The following is a 24,317-nucleotide window of genomic DNA, read 5'->3' as shown; positions in this document are numbered from 1 at the left end:
TTGTGATTAATCGTGAGTTAATTTTAGAAGTCATGCGATTAATTACAATAAAAAAAATTAATCACCTGACACCCCTAAATTTTACCTGTGAATTTTTTCCCCCAGTTTTTTTTGTAGTAATCGTACAACGTTGTGTACAAGCAAGAGCATGCCCCACAATGTGCAAAATTGCCAACATCGTTCTTTTGGTTTTCTTGTCATCGAAACAAACAGAAACCACTGATGACTTTGCGCCGCCTCTCTTAGCATTGCTGCAACTCTAGAGAGAAAGTTAAGACATTTTAGCGAATTAGCGCATATTGTATGAACGAACGTATAGTACTGTATTCGATGGAGGGCTAAATGTTAGCTTCAGCCGACACATTGCTGAAAGGCAGGCGCTATTTTTTTTCAGGCCTTTGGAGCTTTATTTTATATACTTGGCGTTTTTTTTTTATTCATTCAAATTTAGCAGGCTTGTTAACAATACTCTTCTCTGTGTTGTGTCAAATTTACAGGACATAGTTTTTGTCCCTTTACAGGTTCTCTAACTTTTTTCACTTGTCGCTGACAGATTTTGGGAAGGAAGAGCCCCTTTCCTCTCATCCTTTTGCCACAGTTTGGCGGGTACTGGATTGAAGGAACAAATCACGAGCTGGGTAATAATCCGGACTCGTCGGAGCCGTTGCAGACTTTGTCCCCGGACACCCGGACAAAGCTGGAATGTAACACAACGGCCACACTCTACCGCAAACACTTCCTGGCAAAGGTTTGTCATTAGTACTGTATGTTTGGAAACTCATTCTGATGGCTCAGTGGCATTTCCATTCATTTAAAAGGGGAAAAGATAATTTGAGCCACCACTACTCGAAAACTGCTCAATAAGTAACAAGTGCACTTCCTGCACAAATGAGCAAAATTTCCCTCATGAAGGACTCAACAATCAATTTTACTTTGTGCTCATTACTGTAAGCTAATGAATAAGCAATTGTCTAGCATCATGTGTATTTTTTCTGCACATGTGCAAGTGAAGATGCATTAACCTTCGCCAACTGTTATTGTTAGTGCCTAATATGAACAAATTTGATGGGGATTTGGACGCTGCGGAAAGTCTGTGCGTGCGTGTGTGTTTGTGTGTGTGTGTGAGGTCTTGTTTTTGTTTCATAGTGGGGCCAACATTTCGGGATTTCACAGAGTTGTGGGGCCCACCCGTCCATGTGGGGCCATTTTGCTGGGCCCCACAAGTTTAGACCTTTTTTCGAGGGTCAAGACTTGGTTTTAGAGTTTAGGTTTGAATTGGGTTATGGTTGAGGTTCGGGTAAGGAATAGGGGTAGGCAATAATTTTTGATGGTTGGGGTTAGGGAAAGGGGCTAGGAAATGCATTATGTCAATGAGATGCCCCACAAAGATAGAAAAAACAAACCTGTGTGTGTGTGTGTGTGTGTGTGTGTGTGTGTGTGTGTGTGTGTGTGTGTGTGTGTGTGTGTGTGTGTGTGTGTGTGTGTGTGTGTGTGTGTGTGTGTGTGTGTGGTCTTGTTTTACATAGTGGGGCCAACATTCTGGGATTTCACAGAGTTGTGGGGCCCACCCGTCCATGTGGGGCCATTTTGCTGGGAAATGCACTATGTCAATGAAATGGCCCCACAAAGATAGTAAAATAAACGTGTGTGTGTGTGTATTTCCGGGTATGATACTGTATTCATTTTCAAATGGCCGTACTCTTGCATTGTGCCCTCAGGAACACTTTAATTACTATTCAGCGGACAGCGCCCTGGGACATCTGGTGTTTTCTTTAAAGTACGACGTGATCGGCGACCAGGAGCATCTCCGGCTAATGCTTAGGTAACACATACACGCTGTAGAGAAGTTCAACCGGTCAGGACAGAAGAAGTCGAATCGGCTGGGCCCCTAGCAGTGTTATCACAAAAGTCATAAAGCATGAGAGAGTGTCAACACAAGTGTCATTTCCACAGTAGGGCAACAGATGGACTATTTAGGCCAGTGAGTGGGTGGGGATGGAGCGAGCGAGCAGGAGAGAGGGGAAGGGTGGGGAAGTTTGATAATGGCCCGTACCGGATCCTCTCCATGCCATCTGATTGATTCTGAGAAATGTTACATCACTTTTCATTTATGAGAGATTTATTTTGTACTTGACCAGGACCAAGCAGAAAACATACCACGATGTCATTCCCATCTCCTGCCTGACGGAGTTCCCCAATGTGGTCCAGATGGCCAAGGTGAGTCTTTGATTTAAGGATGTAGGCCACAACGGTATATTTGACATGTCCTGTTTATTTATCCACAGCTTGTCTGCGAGGAAGTCAACGTGGACCGCTTCTTTCCGGTGCTTTATCCAAAAGTAAGTCAATTATTTTGGAATAATTAAAATCCCTGTAAAGTGGAAACAAGTATAGCGAATAAGGCTGCAAAATCATTTCAAATATTTCCACTCTTGTGTGTGCCGCATGGATGGAGGGGGTGGGGTGTTGTTTTAACCACGCCCCCCAAAAATTGTAAAACCAAAATAACGAAAAACGGTTGTAATACTATATTTGCACAATTGAGTGCTAGCTTGTTCTCAGTCTCCAAGCATGTATAACGTTTTTAGAAGCAAATCTCTCTGACTTCACTTGACATGTTCTTTTCCGTTGCTGTTTATTCACTTTCCTGTGCCACACGTCGCTTGGTGCTATTTCACAGGCCTCGCGACTTATTGTGACCTTTGATGAGCACGTCATAAGCAACAACTTCAAGTTTGGGGTCATTTATCAAAAGTTTGGCCAGGTAAGAAGGAAGAAAACCTTATTTTCTATTCTGCAATATTTTAATGTTGGTACTGGAAAGCGTAGTACTTCTCTTTATGTGGTACTACTTAGTATTCAAATATGAACCAAGCCATTTGTTTATATCAATCACATGCAGTGCAGGAATGATGAAGCTGGTGTTGTAAATTCTAATTTTCCATTTCCTCAAGGAACGCTCAGTGCTTTGGTCCTAATTATGGCGTTCCGTAAGCGCAGCTGTTTTCAGTAATCCTTCACTGCCTCTTGCCTACTCTGTCGGCTGCAGAAGCGCACTCGTAACTTCAGATGGAAAAACTCTAAATAGAGTTGGACACTTTCCAAGACAATAGATGAAAATAATTGTTAACTGACATAAAATCCTCAATAATTAACGCAATTTTGTTTTGTTTTGTTTTGTTTTGTTTTGTTATAAGCAGACTTTGCTGTACTGAAATACAGTATACATTTTAAGGTAACATTTCTGCCTTTTGATAAGGAATTATTTCATATTTCCCTATGTTGATTGGTTGTTCTACAATGTAGACAAGATGAAGCTGTGACATGTTTTTCCCAACTACATTTCAGTTCCCCCTTTTTTTTTTATACGAGTATTTCACTCCTATGCAATCCATAGTCAAATGGAACAATACCCATCAAGTGGACATTTCCCCAATTTCAATTTGCATGGAACTTCAAATGCAAATTATATGTGAATGCCTTTAAAAATACAACAGGATCTTCACTTTGATATTAAAAAGCCAGAAGAAGCTAACAAGGCGTCTACTTTTGTGCGTTGCTGCTATGTTCACAGTTGATAGGCAGACATGTCAAAGAGTGACTTCATTTCATGGTCACCTCCAATCCTGTTTTTCCTGTTTGTTTTTTTTAATGCAGACTTCAGAGGAGGAGTTATTCGGCAATAGCCAAGAGAGTCCGGCCTTTGTGGAATTTCTGGAGTTCCTTGGAGAGAAAATCGAGCTTCACAACTTTAAAAGGTAACTATGACTTGAAAGCACAAATGAATACATACTGCATCGCCGAGTTGGTTATAGAGGGAAAACAACGAATCATCGGCTTTACCACGCCATGACAGATTGAGGTTGAAACTGACTAATTGGCAATCGCGTGTTTTTGGTATTGTTTTGTTTGACCCTTTGTCCGCCAGATGTTCTTCTCTTCCTCTTCCTCCTTTCCTTTGCCCCACCCCTGACGTGGTGCTACGCCTAGTGGGCAATGATGATGATACAGTAAATATGGTGATTCTCAAAGGGTTCTATTCGTATTGCTAATGTTGTGCAGGATCCCCCTAGTGGTATTTGATGGAATCACTGTCAAAGTACAGTTTGGTTGTTTAGATTTTAAGTTCATTGCGTTTGTGTTTGTTTTTAAACAATTATTTAGGCACAATTTCTCAAATGTATGTGCAATACATTTTAATTGAGTCATTGTTTAAGTAATATTTTTTTTCTATGTTTAAAATAATGCCAGAAATGTTCCAAGCGTGTGTTTTATTTATTTATTATTAATATATATATATTTTTAAAGATATATAAATGTATACCTAGGATTACAGTAATTTCTGAACTATAAGGCGCACCTCACTATAAGCTGCGCAGCTAAATTTGGGGAATACTCAACTTTGTTACGCATATAAGCCGCACCCGACTGTAAGCCGCAGGTGTTTTAATGTTACCGCACCGGGTTCCCGCTACTTTCTTGTCCATAATGAGGGTGCAAATTGTCTCGCTCTCGTTCTGTCTCTCCTACTGTATTTGGACTCACTTGGTTTGTTTTGCTCTGCCTGACGCTCTTGCGCTTCCTTTTATAGTGCGCCCGCTTGTGATCTGACGGATAAGCCGCACCTTTGTATTAGCCGCAGGGTCAAATGCAAGTGATAAAAAGTAGCGGCTTATAGTCCAGAAATGACTGTAAATATTTTGATTTTTAAAAGACATGAAAATATATCCCTTTCAGTGCGACGTTCATGTTCAAAACTAAATAATGTTACAGTGACATACAATAACAAATGTAGCTCTGTATTTTTGTAATGTAGCTCATCATGCTGCTCGAAGAGTATTTATTAGATGGCGCTACTTGCGTGTAAAATGTTTGAGAACCATTGCTTTTAATTTGTAGATGTTGAGCGAATGACTGGGTTTGTGCGTGTGTTAGATTCCGCGGAGGCTTGGACGTGACTCACGGCCAGACTGGCACAGAATCCGTCTACTGCAACTATGGCAATAAAGAGGTCATGTTCCACGTGTCCACAAAGCTGCCTTACACCGAGGGGGACACGCAGCAGGTACCGTAATACGATACTGACACACCTTTGTGTGGCTGACGGGTCATTTTCTTTGTGCACTTGTTTTTTTTATGCTGTCAGCTGGACGAGTATGTCTTCAAAGAAGTCATAGGTGGCCGTCTGCTGGAAATGAAATGTCGGCAGCAGTGCTCTCTCATTGTGATTTCAAAGCAGGGGCCACCACTTGAAATCACAATGAGTTTGTTTCCGGCATATAAAGCAGTATTTTGAACTAAAAATAATAAAAAAAATAAAACTCACCATTATGCTGAATGACGTTGTACTTAGTTTACTTACTTGCTTCTCTTCAACAAGTCGTCCCATCTTGGACTAATGAAGCGCCTTACTCATGTCCAGTCTACTGCATTTTTTTTTTTTTTGCTTTGGTCATCATGCTTCACAAAGATACGGTCGTGTAGGATGGAAATGGAATAAAGTAATTCTTTTTTTTAGCCTTCAGCCACATATGCCGAGTGAGCTTGGTGCGTGAAAAGCACCTGTACCAAAAAAAAAAAAAAACATTACAGTAAGTGAAGTACTGTTGCTGATACTTTCTCTTAATGCAGGTTTCTTTTCCTTGGAAGTTGTATGCTCGTCTTCTTATCCTTCTTCTGTCTTCATTCAGTGCAAAGAGGCCATCATTTGAGTTACTGGATGTGCTCCATTTTAGTTCAAGAGTACACATCAGGATTGTATTTTTATCCTTTTTTTTTTTTTTTTACTGTGACAAAGAACACTCATAAAGAAAAAAAAAACAGGTCTTGAGTAGTTTTGATTGAACTGTGTGTGGTCTGCCCCGATAATCTCAACACGGAGCTTTACACACATGTGACTTGATGGTGGCCAAATGTTGTGAGCTTTGCTGCCGCCATCCAGCAGTGGGCACTCAAATCTTCTGTAGCCGTCTGCAGTGATGCCAAAATCTGGCAAATTCCCAAAGCTTCTTGGTAATTTTTTTCCCGTCAAAAGTGACTAGCTCCAAACTTTTTCTGGAGATTCTGCACACAAGTCTTTTGATTAAATTTGACGCTCTAGTATTTAACAATACTGGACCAGATTGATTTCGATATTGTTGGTCTCGACAAAGCATTTAAAGTTGCACTATGTAACAATTTGTCCCAAAATATGTTTACAATAGCCTTTTCATTTGCCTATTTATGACTGCAACATCTTCTAATTAGTAGATTAACACCTTAGCTGTTCACAATGGGTACTCCCGCAAGACTCTGGCTAATAGTTTTCAGACTGGATTCGAGTTTGAATTAAACTGCCCTCTGTCTGCGGATGTGACGTTGTTCTCATCGTGTACTTGTAGAAGACAGTGTGCCGTTTCATTTTTTGGCCACAGGTGGCAGTAGCGATTCAAAATTCAACTCATTGCATTCAGCATCTTTAAGTCATGAAAGTTATTTTGAGAAGTGATGGTCTATTTCAAAGGCAAAAAAAAAACCTAACAGAAACAAGTTCATTTGTAGCGCTAAACATATTTAGGGTGTTTTTAACTCACTTTTTGCCTCTCCCATGACGTTATTATTCATCTGTCCTACAACGTCCAGGTATCAAATACACGGCCGTCCAAAGGGTGTTTTTTGATCTGTTTCTTCTCTAAAGGAATATTTTAAATGGTCAAACCACTTGCTGTGTGTCTCTTACCTTTTATAGTTGCAGAGAAAGAGACATATAGGCAACGACATTGTGGCGATTGTCTTCCAAGAAGAAAATACTCCCTTTGTGCCAGATATGATCGCCTCCAACTTCCTCCATGCCTACTTTGTGATTCAAGTGGTCAACCCGTGTTCGGACAATGTTCTCTACAAGGTATACAACCTTCCTCACCTATTGCATCGTGCGTCCTAATACCTTCAGATAAATTGTTGGTGAATTTCATCTTGTTTTGAATCACGTTTTACTTCACTATATTTATACTTTCATCTGTAAAAGTGAAACATAAGAGAGTCTCTGTTGCAGAAATGCTCAAGTGCTGTCAATGAATTGGGTGACCATTGCCAAGAGCTTCTCAAATATCCACTCTCTCTTTTATTATTATTATTATTTTATTATTTAGTAGTTTATGTTTAATATAAAAATGATAGTACAGGATATGTGTGTTACATTGCCACCAATTTATAGAATAAGACAAGAGTGAAGTCATTCAAGTCAGGAGGTGACAAGAGTGAAGTCATTCTTGATCCTTGCAAACTCTTTGTGGAAAATAGAATTTACATTGATCTGATCGGCTGGCTCGGGATCTGACGATATTTGGCATTTTATGCAAAATGATTAGCTATAGTGTCTTAATTTGCCTGATCGATCACTAACGTCATTGATTGGCTCCACAAAGTAAGACATTACATGTTAAATTTGATGTCTATCAGTATTTTTTTTGAAGAATATTTCCCCCCCCCCCCATGCATTTCAATTGACGTCAGTTATACGTGGGTTTTCGCTATTTGTGGGCCGGGGCAGTCCCTATTCCCCGCGAATGGCGACGGTCAACTGTAGAGTAAATATGAAAGTTTATAAATCGATATATTGCTTCATCTTTTGATCGAATCGGTGATCGGTCATTGTTTTTTTCCAAACTCATTTATCGCTGATCGGCCGAAAGAAAGAAAGATTACGTAAAGCCTAGTGGAAAAATTGCATCATATTTCACTTTACATCAAACTGGCAGGTGTCCGTGACAGCACGAGATGACGTACCTTTCTTCGGTCCCGCCCTCCCAAACCCGGCTGTCTTCAGAAAAGTAAGAAAGTGACAACTTGTGATCACATCCCTCCTTCAGGTGTTTTTGTTTGATACATTTTTTATTTAATTTTTTTTGCAGGGCCTTGAGTTCCATGAATTCCTTTTCACGAAACTCATCAATGCTGAATACGCCTGCTATAAAGCTGAAAAGTTTGCCAAGTTAGAGGTGGGCCTTACTTACATACTTACTTTTATTTTCAGATATAAATGATATAAAGTGTGTCCTTTTCACATGTGTGTGTGACCGAGTTAGGAGCGAACGCGGTCGGCCTTGTTGGAAACGCTGTACGAGGAGCTGCACGTGAACAGCCAGGCTATGATGGGCGTCGGGGGAGATGACGACAAGCTGGAGAACGGCGGCGGCGGCGGCGGCGGAGGAGGAAGCGGAGGCTTCTTTGAGTCCTTCAAGGTAACTGGCGAGGCGGCAGCAGAGGCTTCCAACAAACAGTCTCACTTCCTTTCCAAATGATGCTGACTCAGTGTGGGGGGGGGGGGGGTACACAAAGGAAATTAATAGTTTGGCGTTCTTGGAAGATGAAATTGGCAAAAAGCCTTTCTCAGAATGTGGAACTATTCTTTGACGAGAAGCGATTCAGCAGCGGTCCCCAACCTTTTTTTGCGACACTGACGGGTTTGTGAAAGGCAAAACAGCCGTGCCTTGAGATGCGAGTTGATGCAGTGGAGAAAGAAACAATAAGAGTTTAGTTGATTATTTTATTTATTGTTGGGTTTTTCTGTACCTGTGTTGCATTTATTGAGAGGGTTCGTGTTTGTGGCTTGACTTGAATTTTTGGACTTCGGCAATGAAATCACTGTTAATAGGCCATATCTAATTTCTCTGTTATAAGTGAAAACCGCATGACAAGAAATGCTCGTTTTGTTAATGTGAGCTTCACGTTATTATTGCTGCAGCAATAAAATTTTTGGAGGGATACGAAAGTACGGAGATATACGTAATATATGATTTTAAGACAGATTTGTCACTTTTTACTAGAATCATTCCTGCAATGCCGTAACCTTTCCCACAATACGGCAACATTTATACCATGAAATCAATACTGTGTGATAACCGAACTGTGAGCTTTAGATATGGTTACGTCCCTACTTTTTACCCAAATGAATAGAAATGGAAATTAATCTGCTTGAGCTTCCCTCCAAAATGAAAGTATTTCGTAATATGTTTTTTTATAAGAAAAAGAGCACACAATAATGTATTTTGCAGAAATATACAGTAATGACATAATAACATTTTTGCAACTTTTTTGCTCCAATTCAAAAGACATTGTTCTGCTCCTTCTTGTGTATGCACCCTGGCCGCTTGAGGGCAGTCTCATATTACAGACGTGGATATACAGTTGTTGTGCTCATGAGATTATGTACATTCATAAGCGCAGCTGTATGTACATAAAGGAGAAATTAACCATTTCTCAGTAAGCAGCTGTGTTTTTAGTCATTCTTCACAGAGGATAAAGAATATTTGTCTTTGAGTATTTGTATATTATCTGTCTAAATCTGTTGCTCTAGCGCAGGGTTCAGCAATTGCATGCTTTAGATGTTTACGCCTACCAACACAACTGATACCAAAGATCAGGATCGTTATCAGGTATGCTGATCAGCTGATTATATGAATCAGGTGTGCTAGTGGGCGGAAACATCTAAAACCTGCAGGACTTATGACCTCGAGGACCGGAATTGATGAATCCTGCTCTAGCGTTTATATTCATCGTGACGTGTTTATGGCATTTTTGTATTGTTTGTTGGCATTAAGCTATATGGCGTTACATTATCGAAAGCCAAGCTTTAAAATTGTGTTTAACTCATTCACTGCCATTGACGGCTATAGATGTCAAAAATTCATTTTAATTACTGCAATTCGTTAAACATTTTTTCAACTTTTGTTAACAAGAGTATGAAAACCTAGAAAAACTTGTGATTAATCGTGAGTTAACTATTGAAGTCATGTGCTTCATTACAATAAAAAAATGTAATCGCCATTAGGCCATACATTTTTAAAATCATAATTAATCGTATGAAATCATAATTAATCGTATGAAATCACTAGTTAACTCACGATTAATCACAAATTTGATATCTGTTATAAATGTAAAATAAAAAAATTCTAGGTTTCCATACTCTTGTTAACAAAAGTCAAAAATAATAATAGAAATAGTTCAAATGAATTATTGACGTCTATAGCTGTCAATGGCAGTGAATTAGTTAAATTGACCACATCGTTCTTCAGCCTAATGACAGCTCGTATCTTGAAAAATCGAACTTGGGTCACTTGTATCTCAAGGCACCGCTGTATTTTGACGAATTGGCATAGAAACAAAATCAAAAAATCAACAACAAATAAAAAATTTCAGTGGAGGTTGTTGTTGAATGTAATGAGTTTGTTTGTATTCAACATGGCTGACTTAGTGAGACCAAGGCCACGCCCAGCGTTTGGGGACCGCTGTGATGCAGGATGATGCATGAAACGGCCATTTGTCTTCTCTTCTCTGTCTCCTCTGTGGCTGTCGATCTGTTCTTTCATGACTCTGAGGACTTTAGCAGGAAGATGCCGTGTCCCGCTGCATCACGCCACTCTCCTTTTTGCTCCCATGCTTCCTTGCTTTCTGCGTGCCTTTCACCTCCAGATGTGTCCGCTTCTCCACTTCTCACACTTGGCTTTTTCCCGTAGAGCTCCACTTTCCCTTGCTTCCTTTACAAGCTCACTAAACGTCACGTGAGCCACCTGCGGGGCTAGTAAAACGTAACGGTTTCTTCATTGTTTGTCAGAGTGAATTCGCTGCACAATTAATGGAATTGTAATCGGGATCACGATTTAAGCTCCAAACGGGAATGTCACTGATATTCATATTTAAAATACAGGGTCTGCTACGCATGTTACTCAAGCACTTTTGCAGCGTGCAGTCAGCTAACCAGGGGCAAACACATGGTTAAGGCTTCATGAAGCACACACTTTAGCGGGAGCCTAAAGTCATTGGGTGGACTGATAAAAGTGTGTCACGACGAGAATGCGAAGAATAGCAAAAACTGGAGATTAGGAGCATTGTGGTGAGAAGCAAGTGCCTCCAAAGGGATCAGCATCCGTTGTCTCAACGTTGTGACTGCACTCCCTATTAACATATTCATTTAGTTAACCATTTGCAATTTTTTCATTCTAGTAGGTTTTTTCTAAATTACCGTATTTTTCTTTTTTCATATTTATTTTACAGTTTGAAATACAAAATTATTTTTCTAAACTTTTTTTTTTAAAGTTATTACTTTTAAAATATATTTTTAGATTTTATTTTTTTTAATTCGTTTTTATTAGGGGGGGAGGAGCCACTTTCCGTTTTTCATGGATAACGCCTATTAGCCATTTATCCTCGTTTATACAAGAATTTCCAAGAACTAAATAGGAGAGCTGTGCAAGCAAGAGGTTTTTTTTTTTCATCTCTTTAAAGTGTTGTGATACGTCTCACATTCATTGATAGCAAAAAAAAAAGTAATTTGTTCATAGTTGCCTATAGATGCCACAAAATGGAAGCAAAGTACTACCTATTGGCTATGTCTGTCTCAATGAAGCTTCTTTTCTCATAGTTCCTTGGCACCAAGGTGCCACAAGACAGCGCAAAAGCTACGCTTTTTCATTAGACGGCGAATAGGATCAGTTTTTCAATTAATGTTCTTTTGTTCTCATGCATTTATAATGTGCATCGAATATATGCAGATTTTTACTAGTCACAGGACCAGGCAAATAGTGAAAATCTGCATATTATTATTATTATTTTATTTAATGTTACACTAAAAACTTTTTACATACTGTTTGTTGAAAAGTAGTGCAATAAAAATATGATTTCCCTAACATCATGACTGGAGATAGATTGATATGTTTTTTTTTTTCAGGGCTGATACCGATACTGATTAAACTCCAACTCTTAACTTTGTTGTAATATCTGTAAGCATATGTTTATCGTACAACATTTCAGATTTGGTAAAAAAATAACATAAATCTTAGACAATAGGCATTTTTGTTTTAAAATTGTAGCAAGTTCAGGGAGTTCACATATATATATATATATATATATATATATATATATATATATATATATATATATATATATATATATATATATATATATATATATATATATATATATATATATATATATATATATATATCGTAAGAAGTTATATGAAAACTTAAACAAGTAAATAGCTCCCATAGGTTTTCTACAGTAAATAATGTTCTCCGAAATGTCAAAATAATTGAAATGTTATGACTTTCACCTATCTTTGTTTTAATTTCAAACCAAAACAAAAGGTGCATTGAGTTCCCAGGGTCAGCAGCATCTCTCATAAAGTTAACTGAAAAATGTAAATTAACTCATTCACTGCCATTGACGGCTATTAATGTCAAAAATTAATTTGAACTATTTCTATTATTATTATTTCTAACATTTTTCTCCACTTTTGTTAACAAGAGTATGAAAACCAAGATTTTTTTAGAACAGATATAAAATTTATGAATAATCATGAGTTAACTAGTGAAGTCATGCGATTAATTCCGATTAAAATTGTGATCACCTGGCGCCCCAAGTTTTTAATAATCTTTTCTTCTTTTTTTTTTATTCATTCACTGCCATTGACGTCAAAAATTCATTTTAATTATTTCTATTAGTTTAAATTTGTTTCCACTTTTGTTAAGAGTATGAAAAATTTGATATTTTTGTCATTGTACATTTAGAACAGATATAACATTTTTCATTAATTGCGAGTTATCTAGTCAAGTCATGCGATTAATTACAATAAAAAATTAATAATTTAATAATAATAATCTTTTTTTGTCTTTTTTTTAATGAATTTATGGCAGTGAAGTTAATAGTTCCCTGAACTTTTAAATTCATATCTTATCGGCCGATATTTGTCAAGATGCTGAATGTCGTCCCAGCTGATAATCGTCCCGGCCGAGTATCAATCTATCCCTTGTAATGAGTAATCGTGAAGAATAATCGTCATTTCATTATTAATGAGAATAATGGTGAAGATGATTATTTGGTGCAGCCCTACATCAGGCTTTCTGCCTGTAGCGTTGACTGTTGAGAATCAGCCCCGAGGCTCCCGTCGTCCAGCAGCGATGCCGAGGGGTGGTCGCCATCTCAATGCATGTCCTCCTCCTCGTCTCTCTCCGTAGCGGGTGATACGCAGCAGGAGCCAATCTATGGACGCCGTGGGTCTTACTTTCAAGAAGCCGCACGCGGTGCCCGCTAGCCTCAGCGGAAGCTTTAACCACAGCACACCCGCAGACAGCCCCAAATTCCCAGGGATAGTAAGTACAGCCCCGCTCCTCTTGCTCTTTGGGGAGCTGCGCAGCGGGCCCTCTTTTCTCCTGTAGAACTAGTAGAGCTCGCTCACTCGCTCGCTCGTGCCTTCCCCTCCTCTCACTTGCCTGCTGCACTAACGTCTCACAGAGAAGCGCGGCACACTCGCTTGGCAGAAGCCGTGTGCCTCGTGGGGCTGGGCTCTCTCTTTACAAGGCTTGCACTTTTGTCTGCCAACACAAGCCACTCGACTCACAGCAGCGGCAGACTTGCAGCAGCATGAGGTGATGAGGTCATGAGGTCATGAGGTCATGCACCTGAGACTTTTGTTACACTTTGAGCAACTTGTCTCTTAGATGCTGATGAACACAGTAATCCGCCCTCCATCGCGGGGGCTACATTCCAAAAATCCCTGTGATAAGTGAAATACACTATTAAAATACCCCCCCAGGCATGTTTTTATAGCATTTTTGGCACAACATTTTTTAAAGGGCTTCAAACAATGCAAACACATTTAAACAAGTCGATAGAGAGTATGAGGAATGGATAGGAACAAATATTAGGTTACAGTTTACCAATACCTCTTGTTTACATTAAACAAATTCTCTTTTTCCCAAACTCACAAACTAAACTTACGATCTCAAAACATATCAATAATCATGCCCAAATATGTATATTATAAAGGGAATCTACAGCCGTCACTTTCTGTAGGCGTGAAAAGCAGGATCGAAGAGAATTTAACATTCAATACTATGCAGCAAACACTGAGCTTGAAATGGGCGTGCTTCCTGTTTTGATCTTTTTTTTTCAAATTTACAAACACAATAGTATGCCACCATATAGTGGTGGGCAGTGGACAAAATACATTTACAAACTGGACAAAATAAAATACACAAAATAGCGGGGCCGCGAACCCAGAACCCGTGATGGAGGGGGGATTACTGTACAGCCTTAATCTGGGTGTGGGGGTGCGTGTTCATTTGTTTGTTGTGTGTGTGTCACATTATGACAGTGTTTCCCGACCTTTACTAAGACAACTCACATATTACACATTAGAAAATTCTCACAGAAACCACCAAACGAAAATATCACAAAAAGTACGTATGCAGATGATCTTGTCTCATTTTATTCACCGGTCTGAACACGAAGCTATTACCGGGCAACTAGTTACCTGGTGTACCTTCTGCTTTGTAGTTGATAAACGTTTCATTTTTGCGGCTGTCAATATCTGTTGCTGTTACATAAAGTGTTTTTCAAGGTTTATGTTGAGGTCCCTAAAAAGTGAAATCACTGGCTTGTTTCTAACATTTTTTTTTTTAGGTGTTTGAGGATAATTGTCCCACAGCTTTTGTCCATTATGTGTACTGTATATAATAAAAAGATCATAGTTGAGCGTAAATCTGTTTAGCGGTCCCAAGGCTCTCACTGTTTTACATGGACACAAACATCGCCATTGCCATGATATTTTTTCCTCTATCAGTTATTGGACATCGTCACCTTCCTGAAATAAAGGCTTAAGTCTTGAGCAGAAAACACTATTATTATTATTATACATTAATTAATTTCATTTTATTTCTGGGGTCAAAATATGTCTTTTGATATATATAACCATTATTTTAGGAAGGTGGTGTTATGTATTTGAAAAATGAGTTCAGTATGTATTTAAAAACCGTTGTGTGTCACTTCCAGGTTGGCAAATGAACACTAACATGGTCCTTTCAACTAATTCCCTAGAAGCGCTGCTTTGGTGTGAAGCCGAGTGTTTAACTGCTACTTTATGTGCTCTGTTGCATTGTTTTATTTTTGCACCTTCTTCTCCTCACAGGCTGACTTATCCGGCTCACCTTTTCTTTCTCTCATCCAGTCCGCCTGTGTCACACCACGCGGAACCCAAACGATGCACGCTTTGTATTTTGTTTGAAGGACACGACATGCATGGAATCTCATGTTTGTTTATATCTCGTTTTTGACCCTCCTTGTCGACTGTCACCATCCCCCCCCCCCTCCCTCTCTTTGTCCCTCTCCATCTCTCTCTCTTCCTGCCTGGCTCAGTCATTGCTTGTCCCAGGCAAAAGTCCCAGTAAATATGGACGTCGAGGCAGTGCCATAGGAATAGGATCAGTAGAAGAGGTTCATGTTTAATTCTCAACTCTTGTTCTGTTTGTTGTTTGTCTGCTCAGCACCGTTGCATCATTGCCAAGTCCTAGACATGTTCATGACAATTACAACAACAACAAAATAGCCTCAATATCTGTTTTTCCCATTTTTATAGTTCGCTGGTGTTGGGCCGAAAGCTCATAAGTCGCAGTTTGGCAACTTAAAAAAAGAAGAAAAAAGTCACAAATGTAGACTATTGGTCAATCCACACGTGTGGGTGTCATTTTTTAAATTACTGGCCAATCTAAAGTGCTTGCTCTCTTTGATAATGCAGCGTTAATGGTTGAACAGACATGCCATTTTTGGGTCTCCTGAAAAATTATAGATTTGCAAGTACAAAGCGATTTATGTATGTAATTGAGTAAAATGATTTTTTTTTAATATTCTATATACTACTACAGTACTAACAAGGTAACACCCAAATTCCAAATACAAATACTATGGTGCCTTGAGATACCAGTCCGGTTTATGTGACCATTAAAACTCACAACTCAAAACAGTCTTATCTCAAATCATCGTTTCCCACTGAAATGAATGGAAATGCTATTAATTTGTTCCAGTCTCCCAAAAACAGTTGTCTTTTTTTAACTAGACTATACTCGGCTCTATAATATTGTATTATATGAAATTAATATATAATATTAACAAATACAATATAATTTAATAGAATATATAGAAGAAATAGTTAGTATCACCGTTTTGTTTCCTTTCAATGGACATTGGGCTGCTCCTTCTGGTGTGCATGCTAGAAGGTGACACGGGGGTGGATTTTCATCTCCGTCCTATCCCATTACCTCAGAAAAAATATTATCCCATCCCAGTCCCGGACCATAGTGGGGAAAAAAAATCTTCTCCCGTCCCACTCCTGGTGGAAAAAGACTCCTGCTCCCGTTCAGAATGACTCATTTTGGAGCTCAGCTACATTTAGAAAAGAAAACAAAACCAAAAACGCAGCGGTTGACTCCTATCCTGTTTGAATCTCGCGGGATTCTCAGCCTCTAGTGTGTCACTTGGCCAGCTGGTGGCAGTATAATAAAGACATACGGCTAAACATGAAGATGATCAATCCTTAGTAGTCATTATTCACAGAGGATAAAGAATATACGGCTGTGAATATTGTTTTATTAGATTTATATTATAGTGTCACACCGCAACAATCAGCCTGTTTATAGCGTCTTGAGGTTTTTGAAGAACTGTTCACTACCTAGCAATTTGTGACTATTGTGAAGCGAGTTAAGTTTACTGCCACCATAGTGCATCGTTAGTCGGGTCGATTGTATCTCAAGGCACCACTGCGCTGCAAAAAAAAAAAAAGTCATATAATTTATGAGATTATTTTGTAAGCATTTAAATCAAAAGCAAGTACAAAGTCACTCGCTTATATTTCAAGTTCCCATCTTAATATTTGTTCTACTCTCACATCATCCTCACTGCAAGAGGCTTTCACTTTTTTTGTGTTTTTAAAATAAATGATAACTATGGTTTAACGTCCCGTGATTTAATGTATTTTTTTTTTAAGTACTTCTCTTGTACTTTGATGCAACATTGAATACAAAGCTTTGCAGATGTAATTTTAAAGCTTTCAAGGTCAGGTTGCTGACTGGGCGCATTTTGCAAAGGCATTCAGCTTAATTGTGCATAGTCCACTTTTTTATTTAATCATATTAGCAATTGCTAAGGTAACACTACAGCACAACAATTTTATGTAATACATTCACCAGCCACAACTTTAATGATATCCAAGAACATGTTTCGAACTTTTTGATTGACACCGTCAAATGTTTTGATTGCTTTATTTAGCTGCATGAGACAGACTCCTTTTAGTAAGACGCCGATATTTACATTAAATAACTCAAATGTGAACTAATGAATACTCATGTTTATGAGTCTAACTGTGATTTTTGCCTCTCTTTCCCTGGCAGTCTTTGATCATCCCAGGGAAAAGCCCTACTAGGAAAAAGTCTGGTGCTTTCAGCTCCAGGCGAAGTAGCGCCATCGGGATTGAAAACATTCAGGAAGTGCAGGAAAGAAGGTGCAATTTGAATAAGTCATCTTAACTGCAGCAGAATCACTGAAGTGTTCACGTACTTTGTGTCTGACGGCGTAGTAGAGAGAACTCCCCCAACACCCAAAAGACCCCTGACAGCGGCCACGTCTCTCAGGACCAGAAATCGGACAACTCGTCCAATCAGAGCTCACCTGAGGCGCTCACCACCGCCAAGAGCAGGTGTGACTTGCCATCTTGCTGGAGTCTACTTGTAGTATCATTTGTTTTTGTTTTTCCAATTTTCACTCATTCTTATGCATGCTAACAAATTAAGCATTTCAGTGGGAAGGTCAGATTACAATTAAAATTGTCACAATGTGTTACCAGCTTTCTGAAAAATAACCACGGTAAATAAATGCATGACAAACCTACGTGTGTATTAAGGACAATCCTATCAGCGTGAAAAAGTTAAACCATTCAATTCAAGACATTTGGGGGCCCTGGAATTTCTGGAATTTCTCAATAATAAGACACACTCGTGTGTATGGCACATTTTGTATTTTTTTAAATTTTGGATGTGAGTCTAAAATTCATAAAAATAAAATCACTCAAAAAAGAGAATTGTTAACCAACTTAAAAAATCGCTCTAAATTGTAACACACGATTTAATTAAGTTAATCCAAAATTAATATATTAAGTTTAATGAACATTAAACTTAATACACCACTTCAAGCCACTTTTTTAAGTTGGTCAACAATTCAATTCTCGTGTGTTATTTTTTGGTCATTTTTAGATGTTAGATTTAAAAAAAACAGATAGCAAAAATAAACAGTCACATTTTCATCATTTGCAATTTTCAGGCAATTGAAAATAGAAAGAAAAAATTATAGGCAGATTTTGATGAGCTGCTGTGGCGGTTTGTTGGTTGAACTCTGCATATGCTGTGTTTGTATTTTGGACGGCAGGGCGCCATCCATCCCTGAGGCCAACACCCTTTCGCGCTCCTCATCCAACGCCAGCAGCTTCGCCAGCGTGGTGGAGGAGAACGAGGCAGTGGAAGATTACGACACGGGCATGGTGAGTTTCTAATGCTGCAAAGGGAGGGAAGACTTTCATAAAGCTGCCGGTAAATTTTAAGAGAGTTAAGCTGCGGAATTTTGAAATGGTAGCATATTCAAGCATAAATATCAACATTCGGTTTTGCTATAATAAAATGGAAAAAACAACATATCAACTGATTAACTTTATTTTTAAAGACAGCTTTGCCTTGAGATATGAGTTGAATTCCTTCCATTGCCACACTCTTAACTTAACACACTTATACCTGATAATGATCCTGAACATTTGATTCAGGGGGGTTGGAAGAGGGAAACATGGCAAACGGGCTGTATAGGCTTAGAACCAGACTTGCAGACCTCTGATCCAAAACGACGGCTCATATTTTGAAAAACTCATGAGTGCCCACATGACCAATCAATTATTTAATTGAAGAACAAAAACATGAACGTCGAGTGAAATACTACTCACCGCCAACACAACCAAATCAAAATGAAGCAAACATTTTCCCATAGAAAGTTTCCAGCTTTCAAAATATTCCCGCGTGTTCCTCACGTTGTTCATTTCACATGACAGTCAAACACGGGCTGCTTTGTGGTCTTCGATCTGTTAGGAGAGTTTGTCGTCCGCCGGGACGCCACACAAGCGGGACTCTCTCACGTACAGCACGTGGCTGGACGACAGCGTGAGCAGCGCCAGCACCAACAGCCGCGGCAGCTCACCAGGTAAGCCGACGTGCAAATCAAAAGGCAGGCTTGCAGTCACTCGTATATGCGCGCTACAAAAGTAATAACGAATACTAAAGCACAGGAGACCCCAGTCCTCGATAAAAATACTTGGCAAGCAACTGTACACTATAGAATACATAAGGAGGAAGAACTAAAGTGTTTACAGCTTGAATTGAATAACCAAGCAAGAAGGAGAGAGATTTACATTTTCAAGATATCACTATTTTAGTCAATTTTTTATTTTATAAGAAAATATTTAGGTACAATGTTTACTCTGTGCTGTTGTCAAAGTGTTATCTAGCTTCAAAAAAAAATAAGTTGTCTTTATTTTATTATTAATTAAAAAGAAACTATTCTTATTGTCAGTATTAAAAATGCTCTTCCAATTAACTATTGGCACAACCGGTTGTCAATTTGTGGAAAATGTCAAGGAACTATACTTTTAAAGTCAGATAATCAATAAAGTAACTAAGTTTTTAATACATTACAAAATATGTTGAATTTTAAAAGATTTTGGCTATATATTTAATGTTGATCCTTTTTTTCTACTTAAAAATAAAAACTTAAAAGGGAAAAAAAGTAGACTGTTATGAGACATGACTCATTTCGTTTAATAAAATAATGTTAGGTTTTGTAATACTATTTTTTATATTTAAAATGTTATATTTAAAATTGTAAAACAAAAATGAACATTAGAAGATAACACACTAATGTTTAACATTTTAACTCATTCACTGCCATTGACGTCAAAAATGCATTTTGAACTATTTCTAGTTTTTACTAGTTTTGTTTTGTTAACAAGAGTATGAAAACCTTTTTTTTTTAATTGTACATTTAGAACATATATAAAATGTATGATTAATTGTGAGGTAACTATTGAAGTCATGCGATTAATTACAATTACAAATTTTAAATCGCCTGATGCGATTTAAAAAAAGAAAAGATTATTAAAAATTAGGAGCGTAATTAATTGCATGACTTCATGAAATAACTCACGATTAATCACAAATTTTATATCTGTTCTAAATGTACAATAAAAATAATTATAGGTTTTTAATACTCTTGTTAAAAAAAGTGGGGGGAAAAATGTTAAACCTAATAGAAATAGTTCAAATTAATATTTGACGTCTATAACCGTCAATGGCAGTGAATGAGTTAACATGCAAACTTAAAAAATGTATTCAAATAAAAAATCCCATGCATCCGCTTTCACAACCTTTCCTCAATATTTGTTCCCATTTTGTGTGTAACATACAAAATGTGGAAATTACTTTGATTACTTTCCTGATGCATGTAAGTGCAACATTGGCACAAATGGTGCTCTCTGTGTGCTAACCAATCGTTCAGGTCCTGCTAAAAGTGAGCGAGGGAAAGGAACCGACATCCGCATCAAACTCGAGCGACCTCACGATCATCAGTCGTCACCGGTGAGTCCACCCGGCCTCATTCTTACTTCTGGGTGGCAGAACATGAAAATCATGACAAAGGTTTGTTGTGCATGGGGTTGCACCGCCAAATATTGACCCAAAGGGTTTAGGTCTTTTCCATTTCCTTTTAAAACGATCCAAATTAATCCAATATCTGAGGATATGAAATAATCCGAGCAACAGAAAAGTCGATAATAATAACCAGTCCCTCAGTGATTACATTATCTATGTCTGCATTTCCACCGTGTCTATTTCTTCTAAAACAACGTACCTGCTGAAATGTAAATGATTTCAGGCGTTCCGTTCCGTATTCTTTGGAAACAATTTAGCTTATTTTACATCTTCTTTTTAGTTGACACGTTACACAGTCGAACTACAAGGCTGCTAAAGTCATCATTCTAGCTATTTGGTCGTTTTCTCTATGTCACTGCCTTGGTCAAATGACATGGAAGGGATTGTTTACACAGAGAAGTCTCGAGCTTTTGCCACCTGGAAGTGCCGTATGTGCGACGTCAGGATGAAAACATTTACAGTACACGGCGGTGCCTTGAAATACGAGTTTAATTCGTTTCGTGACCACATTTGTAACTCCAAAAAAATCTTTCCCCATTGAAATGAGTGGGGAGTGTGTTTTTTTTTATTAGAGAACTAGCACGCTATAATATTGTACTTTTATGAAAATTGAGTAGTAACATTAAAGATCATTAAATTTAAGTATGCGTCTTTATTTCCTTTCAGGGTAGCAGTAGCAGGTAGTTTTTATTTGGGATATTTATATTTTAGATTTTTGTTTAGTTTTTTTCAGTTCTTGTTTTATGACTGCATGTTTGAAATAAACATGAGTTAAAAAAGAACTAAGCAGTTTGTGCATTGTGATTTCATCTTTCACTTAAGTTTGTTGTCCTACGCTTCTTGGTGTGCCCGCCTTGGCCACCAGGGGGCAGTATAAAACAGCCATGCTGACGCAAACAAAGTAGAATAGTTTCACAATTAATGGCACGTTGACTGTCGATGCTAATTGTTAGCCCATTAATGGCATTTTGTGTTAGCGTTAAGCTGTTGATTGTTTTAAAAAAATCAGTTCACTGTCATCATATAAAGCGCTTTATCTCAGATTTACGTTCACAAGTCTAAGCAAAAATATAATCCAATTGACTCAAGGCACGACCGTGTGCCGAGTGCTACTCTCATTTAGTTGCGCTTTGATTGCTTTGTGTGCAGAACTGTTAGCTCGGCCCACCTGCTTGCATCGCGGATTTCCATCTTCAGGTTTGACCATCATCCCAGCAGACTTTTTTAAAATTTTGTGTACAACTTTTGACTGACATTTTTCATCTCCTCTTCTTCCAAAGCATTCCCATAGATCACAGTCCCTCCAGGAGATGAGCCAAGTGCCGGCGTTGGCCATGACCGATGTGCTGAACGCGGGAGAAGAGCAGCGGGCGATCGCCTGACGGCCGCTCGGTGACGGCCCCCGGCGCTACATGTGTCAACACATACGGCGGGTGAGCGCCAGGAGGGCCAAACTTTTGCCGAGTGTGATTTCCTGACACTCGATTCTTTGTCACTGAGCAGCGAATGCTCACTCACGGTTCTCGCAACCTGAAATGCAATTTGGCTCCTTGAGTGTTCCGACTCCACGGGATGAAGAGGGAGCCGTGGGACTCTTGTCAAAAGGATCTTGCAGCTTTTTACTGGTTTCATTCAAATTCTTTATTTTTGAAAAGGGACAGTGTAGGTTTTTTAATAAATGTAATTGCACCCAAGTTAGCTGACAGGCTAGTTTTCATCAACAGTCTCTTTGCATGATGTTACAGCCCAGGAATAAATAAAAGTTAAAGAGTACGAAATGCACTACAGATACAACTGTAACATAATCAATAAAAGCATATGAAACATTATACCTAACTACATCACACAAATAGCCAAATTGGTGTTCCAACACACAGCAAAATGGTGTTCCAAAGTGATACAGTAGTGCCTTGAGACATGAGTGAGCCCACCTCTTTTGAGATACAAGCCATCATTTGGACGATTTTTTTTTTTTGCTTTGACTTGCAAGCACGAGCGCCGTGTGGTGGCGTCACACTTAACACACTTCACAACAAGCAGCAGTTTGGCAGAGAGTGAACACATTTTCAAGAAAGAAGCTTCAAGATGTTTACAATCAATCCCAGTTGACGTTTACTGCCAAACTAAAGAAAGAATAAAAATAATTAAGATTAAAAGTTGTCCATCTCAAACAACCAAACAGCTTTGCTTTAGAAATGCCCACGCTAGTTTAATACTGACACATAATGGAAAACAGCTCAAAATTAGCATTGATAGCAACAGATATTTGAACTCAAGTGGGTGAATAAAACATGTCGAGAAATAAAAATCTCATTGGCATATGTTTTTTTATACTCTTTGAAAAACAACGACATGGACCCCGCATATTAGGGGTTCAGCATTTGCAGATTCACCTTTATGCATTTTATAGAAAGCCAACCTTATTTGGCATATATATATATATATATATATATATATATATATATATATATATATATATATATATATATATATATATATATTGTAAAATAATCAATAATGATCAGCATCAATAATTTGTGGATTTTCGCTATTCATGCCCTCTACCTCTTCTTCGTTTGTTTTTATGACTGTATTATACTGCCACCTGGTGGCCAAGGTTGGTGCACTAGAGAGCGCAGAAGAGCACATTTGGTTGCATGACGCAAAAAATATTTACCGTTACTTATTTACACTCTATTTAATTATGCCACTACTCTCTGTTTTATGAAGTGTAATATAGAGTGATATTTTTCTCACACACATTTATACACAAATAAACATGTTGCAAACATTTTGGGGGATTTTAGCATGTCTATTTATTTCAGTCAGTGGGTAAAAATTATTATAGATACGAGTAGTCACAGATGGAATTAAACTTGTGTTTGAAGGCACCACTGTATTTCTTTTCACATCTGACTTTTTTTTTTGTGTGATTCCCATCTTCGGACTTCATTGAGAGCATGAAAAAAATGTATCACAAGTCAAATGAAAAGGCCTTCAACTGTAATGTGTTTGCCCCTCATCAGTTCATGTAGTCAAAGGTCCAACAATGGAAGGAGGCAGGATTGCAATGGGATCACTTGAGTCACTCCAGTGTGGCCGAGATGTGCTATAAACTTTTGGAAGCATCCACCATTCACTTCGTTTTCATGCTTTTTGTTTCTTGACCACTGTCTATGTTATCTTCTAGTTTCCTTGTTTTATTTATTGATTGAGTTGGTTGTTTTTGGACGGACATTAACTGCAACGTTGTTATTGTCCCAAGCTTGAAATGTGTTTTTCCTTTGGAGTGAATTTGAATGTTTTGAACTGTGAAACTCTTCAGGGTCAACTCGGTACAAGAAATTGTTATTTGATTCGAAGATGAAAAGAAAATGCTCCAAATTCAACTACTGATTGTGTAAATAGTTTTGTTGTTGTTGTTGTAGTTGTTCTAAACAAAATCAAAAACAAAAAGGCTTGACCAAATCAACAATGTATTATTTTCCAGATCTGTACCTTTGAAATTGTATTTTTGAGAGCTTTTGGATTACAATGATTCCAAATTATTTTCTGACCATTGTATAAAAGGGAAGATCTGTACTTTATCTGGATCCTTTCAGTTGCCTTATCAAAAACAAGTATAGTTCATGAAGCAAATGTTTGTTGTTGTTTTTATTGTAAATAAATCCCGTGCTAAGTTGGTTTTCAGTCTATCCTTCAATTACCATTGGCACTTTTAATATCAGATGTAAAAAAAAAAATCCATATTCTGAATTATTATTATTA

The 24,317-nt window shown here is 38.1% G+C and overlaps 1 protein-coding gene across 15 annotated transcripts in view; it reads left to right on the top strand.

Annotated features, from left to right (window-relative positions):
* The window catches only part of rap1gapa (RAP1 GTPase activating protein a), a 76,071-nt gene extending 51,838 nt beyond the window's left edge, over positions 1 to 24,233 (top strand). For 9 of the 15 annotated variants that reach the window (XM_086066899.1, XM_086066898.1, XM_086066889.1 and 6 more), the window contains 20 exons: positions 554 to 748; positions 1,719 to 1,822; positions 2,139 to 2,217; positions 2,286 to 2,339; positions 2,681 to 2,764; positions 3,658 to 3,758; positions 4,936 to 5,065; positions 6,728 to 6,883; positions 7,740 to 7,811; positions 7,893 to 7,979; positions 8,067 to 8,222; positions 12,996 to 13,130; positions 15,175 to 15,252; positions 17,202 to 17,311; positions 17,387 to 17,506; positions 18,232 to 18,343; positions 18,936 to 19,047; positions 20,398 to 20,477; positions 21,699 to 21,746; positions 21,830 to 24,233. In XM_086066899.1, coding sequence (XP_085923025.1) covers positions 554 to 748; positions 1,719 to 1,822; positions 2,139 to 2,217; positions 2,286 to 2,339; positions 2,681 to 2,764; positions 3,658 to 3,758; positions 4,936 to 5,065; positions 6,728 to 6,883; positions 7,740 to 7,811; positions 7,893 to 7,979; positions 8,067 to 8,222; positions 12,996 to 13,130; positions 15,175 to 15,252; positions 17,202 to 17,311; positions 17,387 to 17,506; positions 18,232 to 18,343; positions 18,936 to 19,047; positions 20,398 to 20,477; positions 21,699 to 21,707 — 1,974 coding nt within the window. In that variant the 3' untranslated portion in view covers positions 21,708 to 21,746; positions 21,830 to 24,233. The remainder of the gene's footprint in view (positions 1 to 553; positions 749 to 1,718; positions 1,823 to 2,138; positions 2,218 to 2,285; positions 2,340 to 2,680; positions 2,765 to 3,657; positions 3,759 to 4,935; positions 5,066 to 6,727; positions 6,884 to 7,739; positions 7,812 to 7,892; positions 7,980 to 8,066; positions 8,223 to 12,995; positions 13,131 to 15,174; positions 15,253 to 17,201; positions 17,312 to 17,386; positions 17,507 to 18,231; positions 18,344 to 18,935; positions 19,048 to 20,397; positions 20,478 to 21,698; positions 21,747 to 21,829) is intronic. The other 6 variants (XM_086066885.1, XM_086066891.1, XM_086066893.1 and 3 more) reach the window with 6 other exon arrangements.
* Positions 24,234 to 24,317: the final 84 nt, after the last annotated feature.

Source organism: Leptonotus elevatus, chromosome 2, assembly GCF_054856555.1.
Source record: "Leptonotus elevatus isolate MCC_2025b chromosome 2, RoL_Lele_1.0, whole genome shotgun sequence".
Lineage (NCBI taxonomy): Eukaryota > Metazoa > Chordata > Actinopteri > Syngnathiformes > Syngnathidae > Leptonotus > Leptonotus elevatus.
Note: the sequence above shows the minus strand (reverse complement) of the source record. Positions and strands in the feature narration are given on the sequence as shown.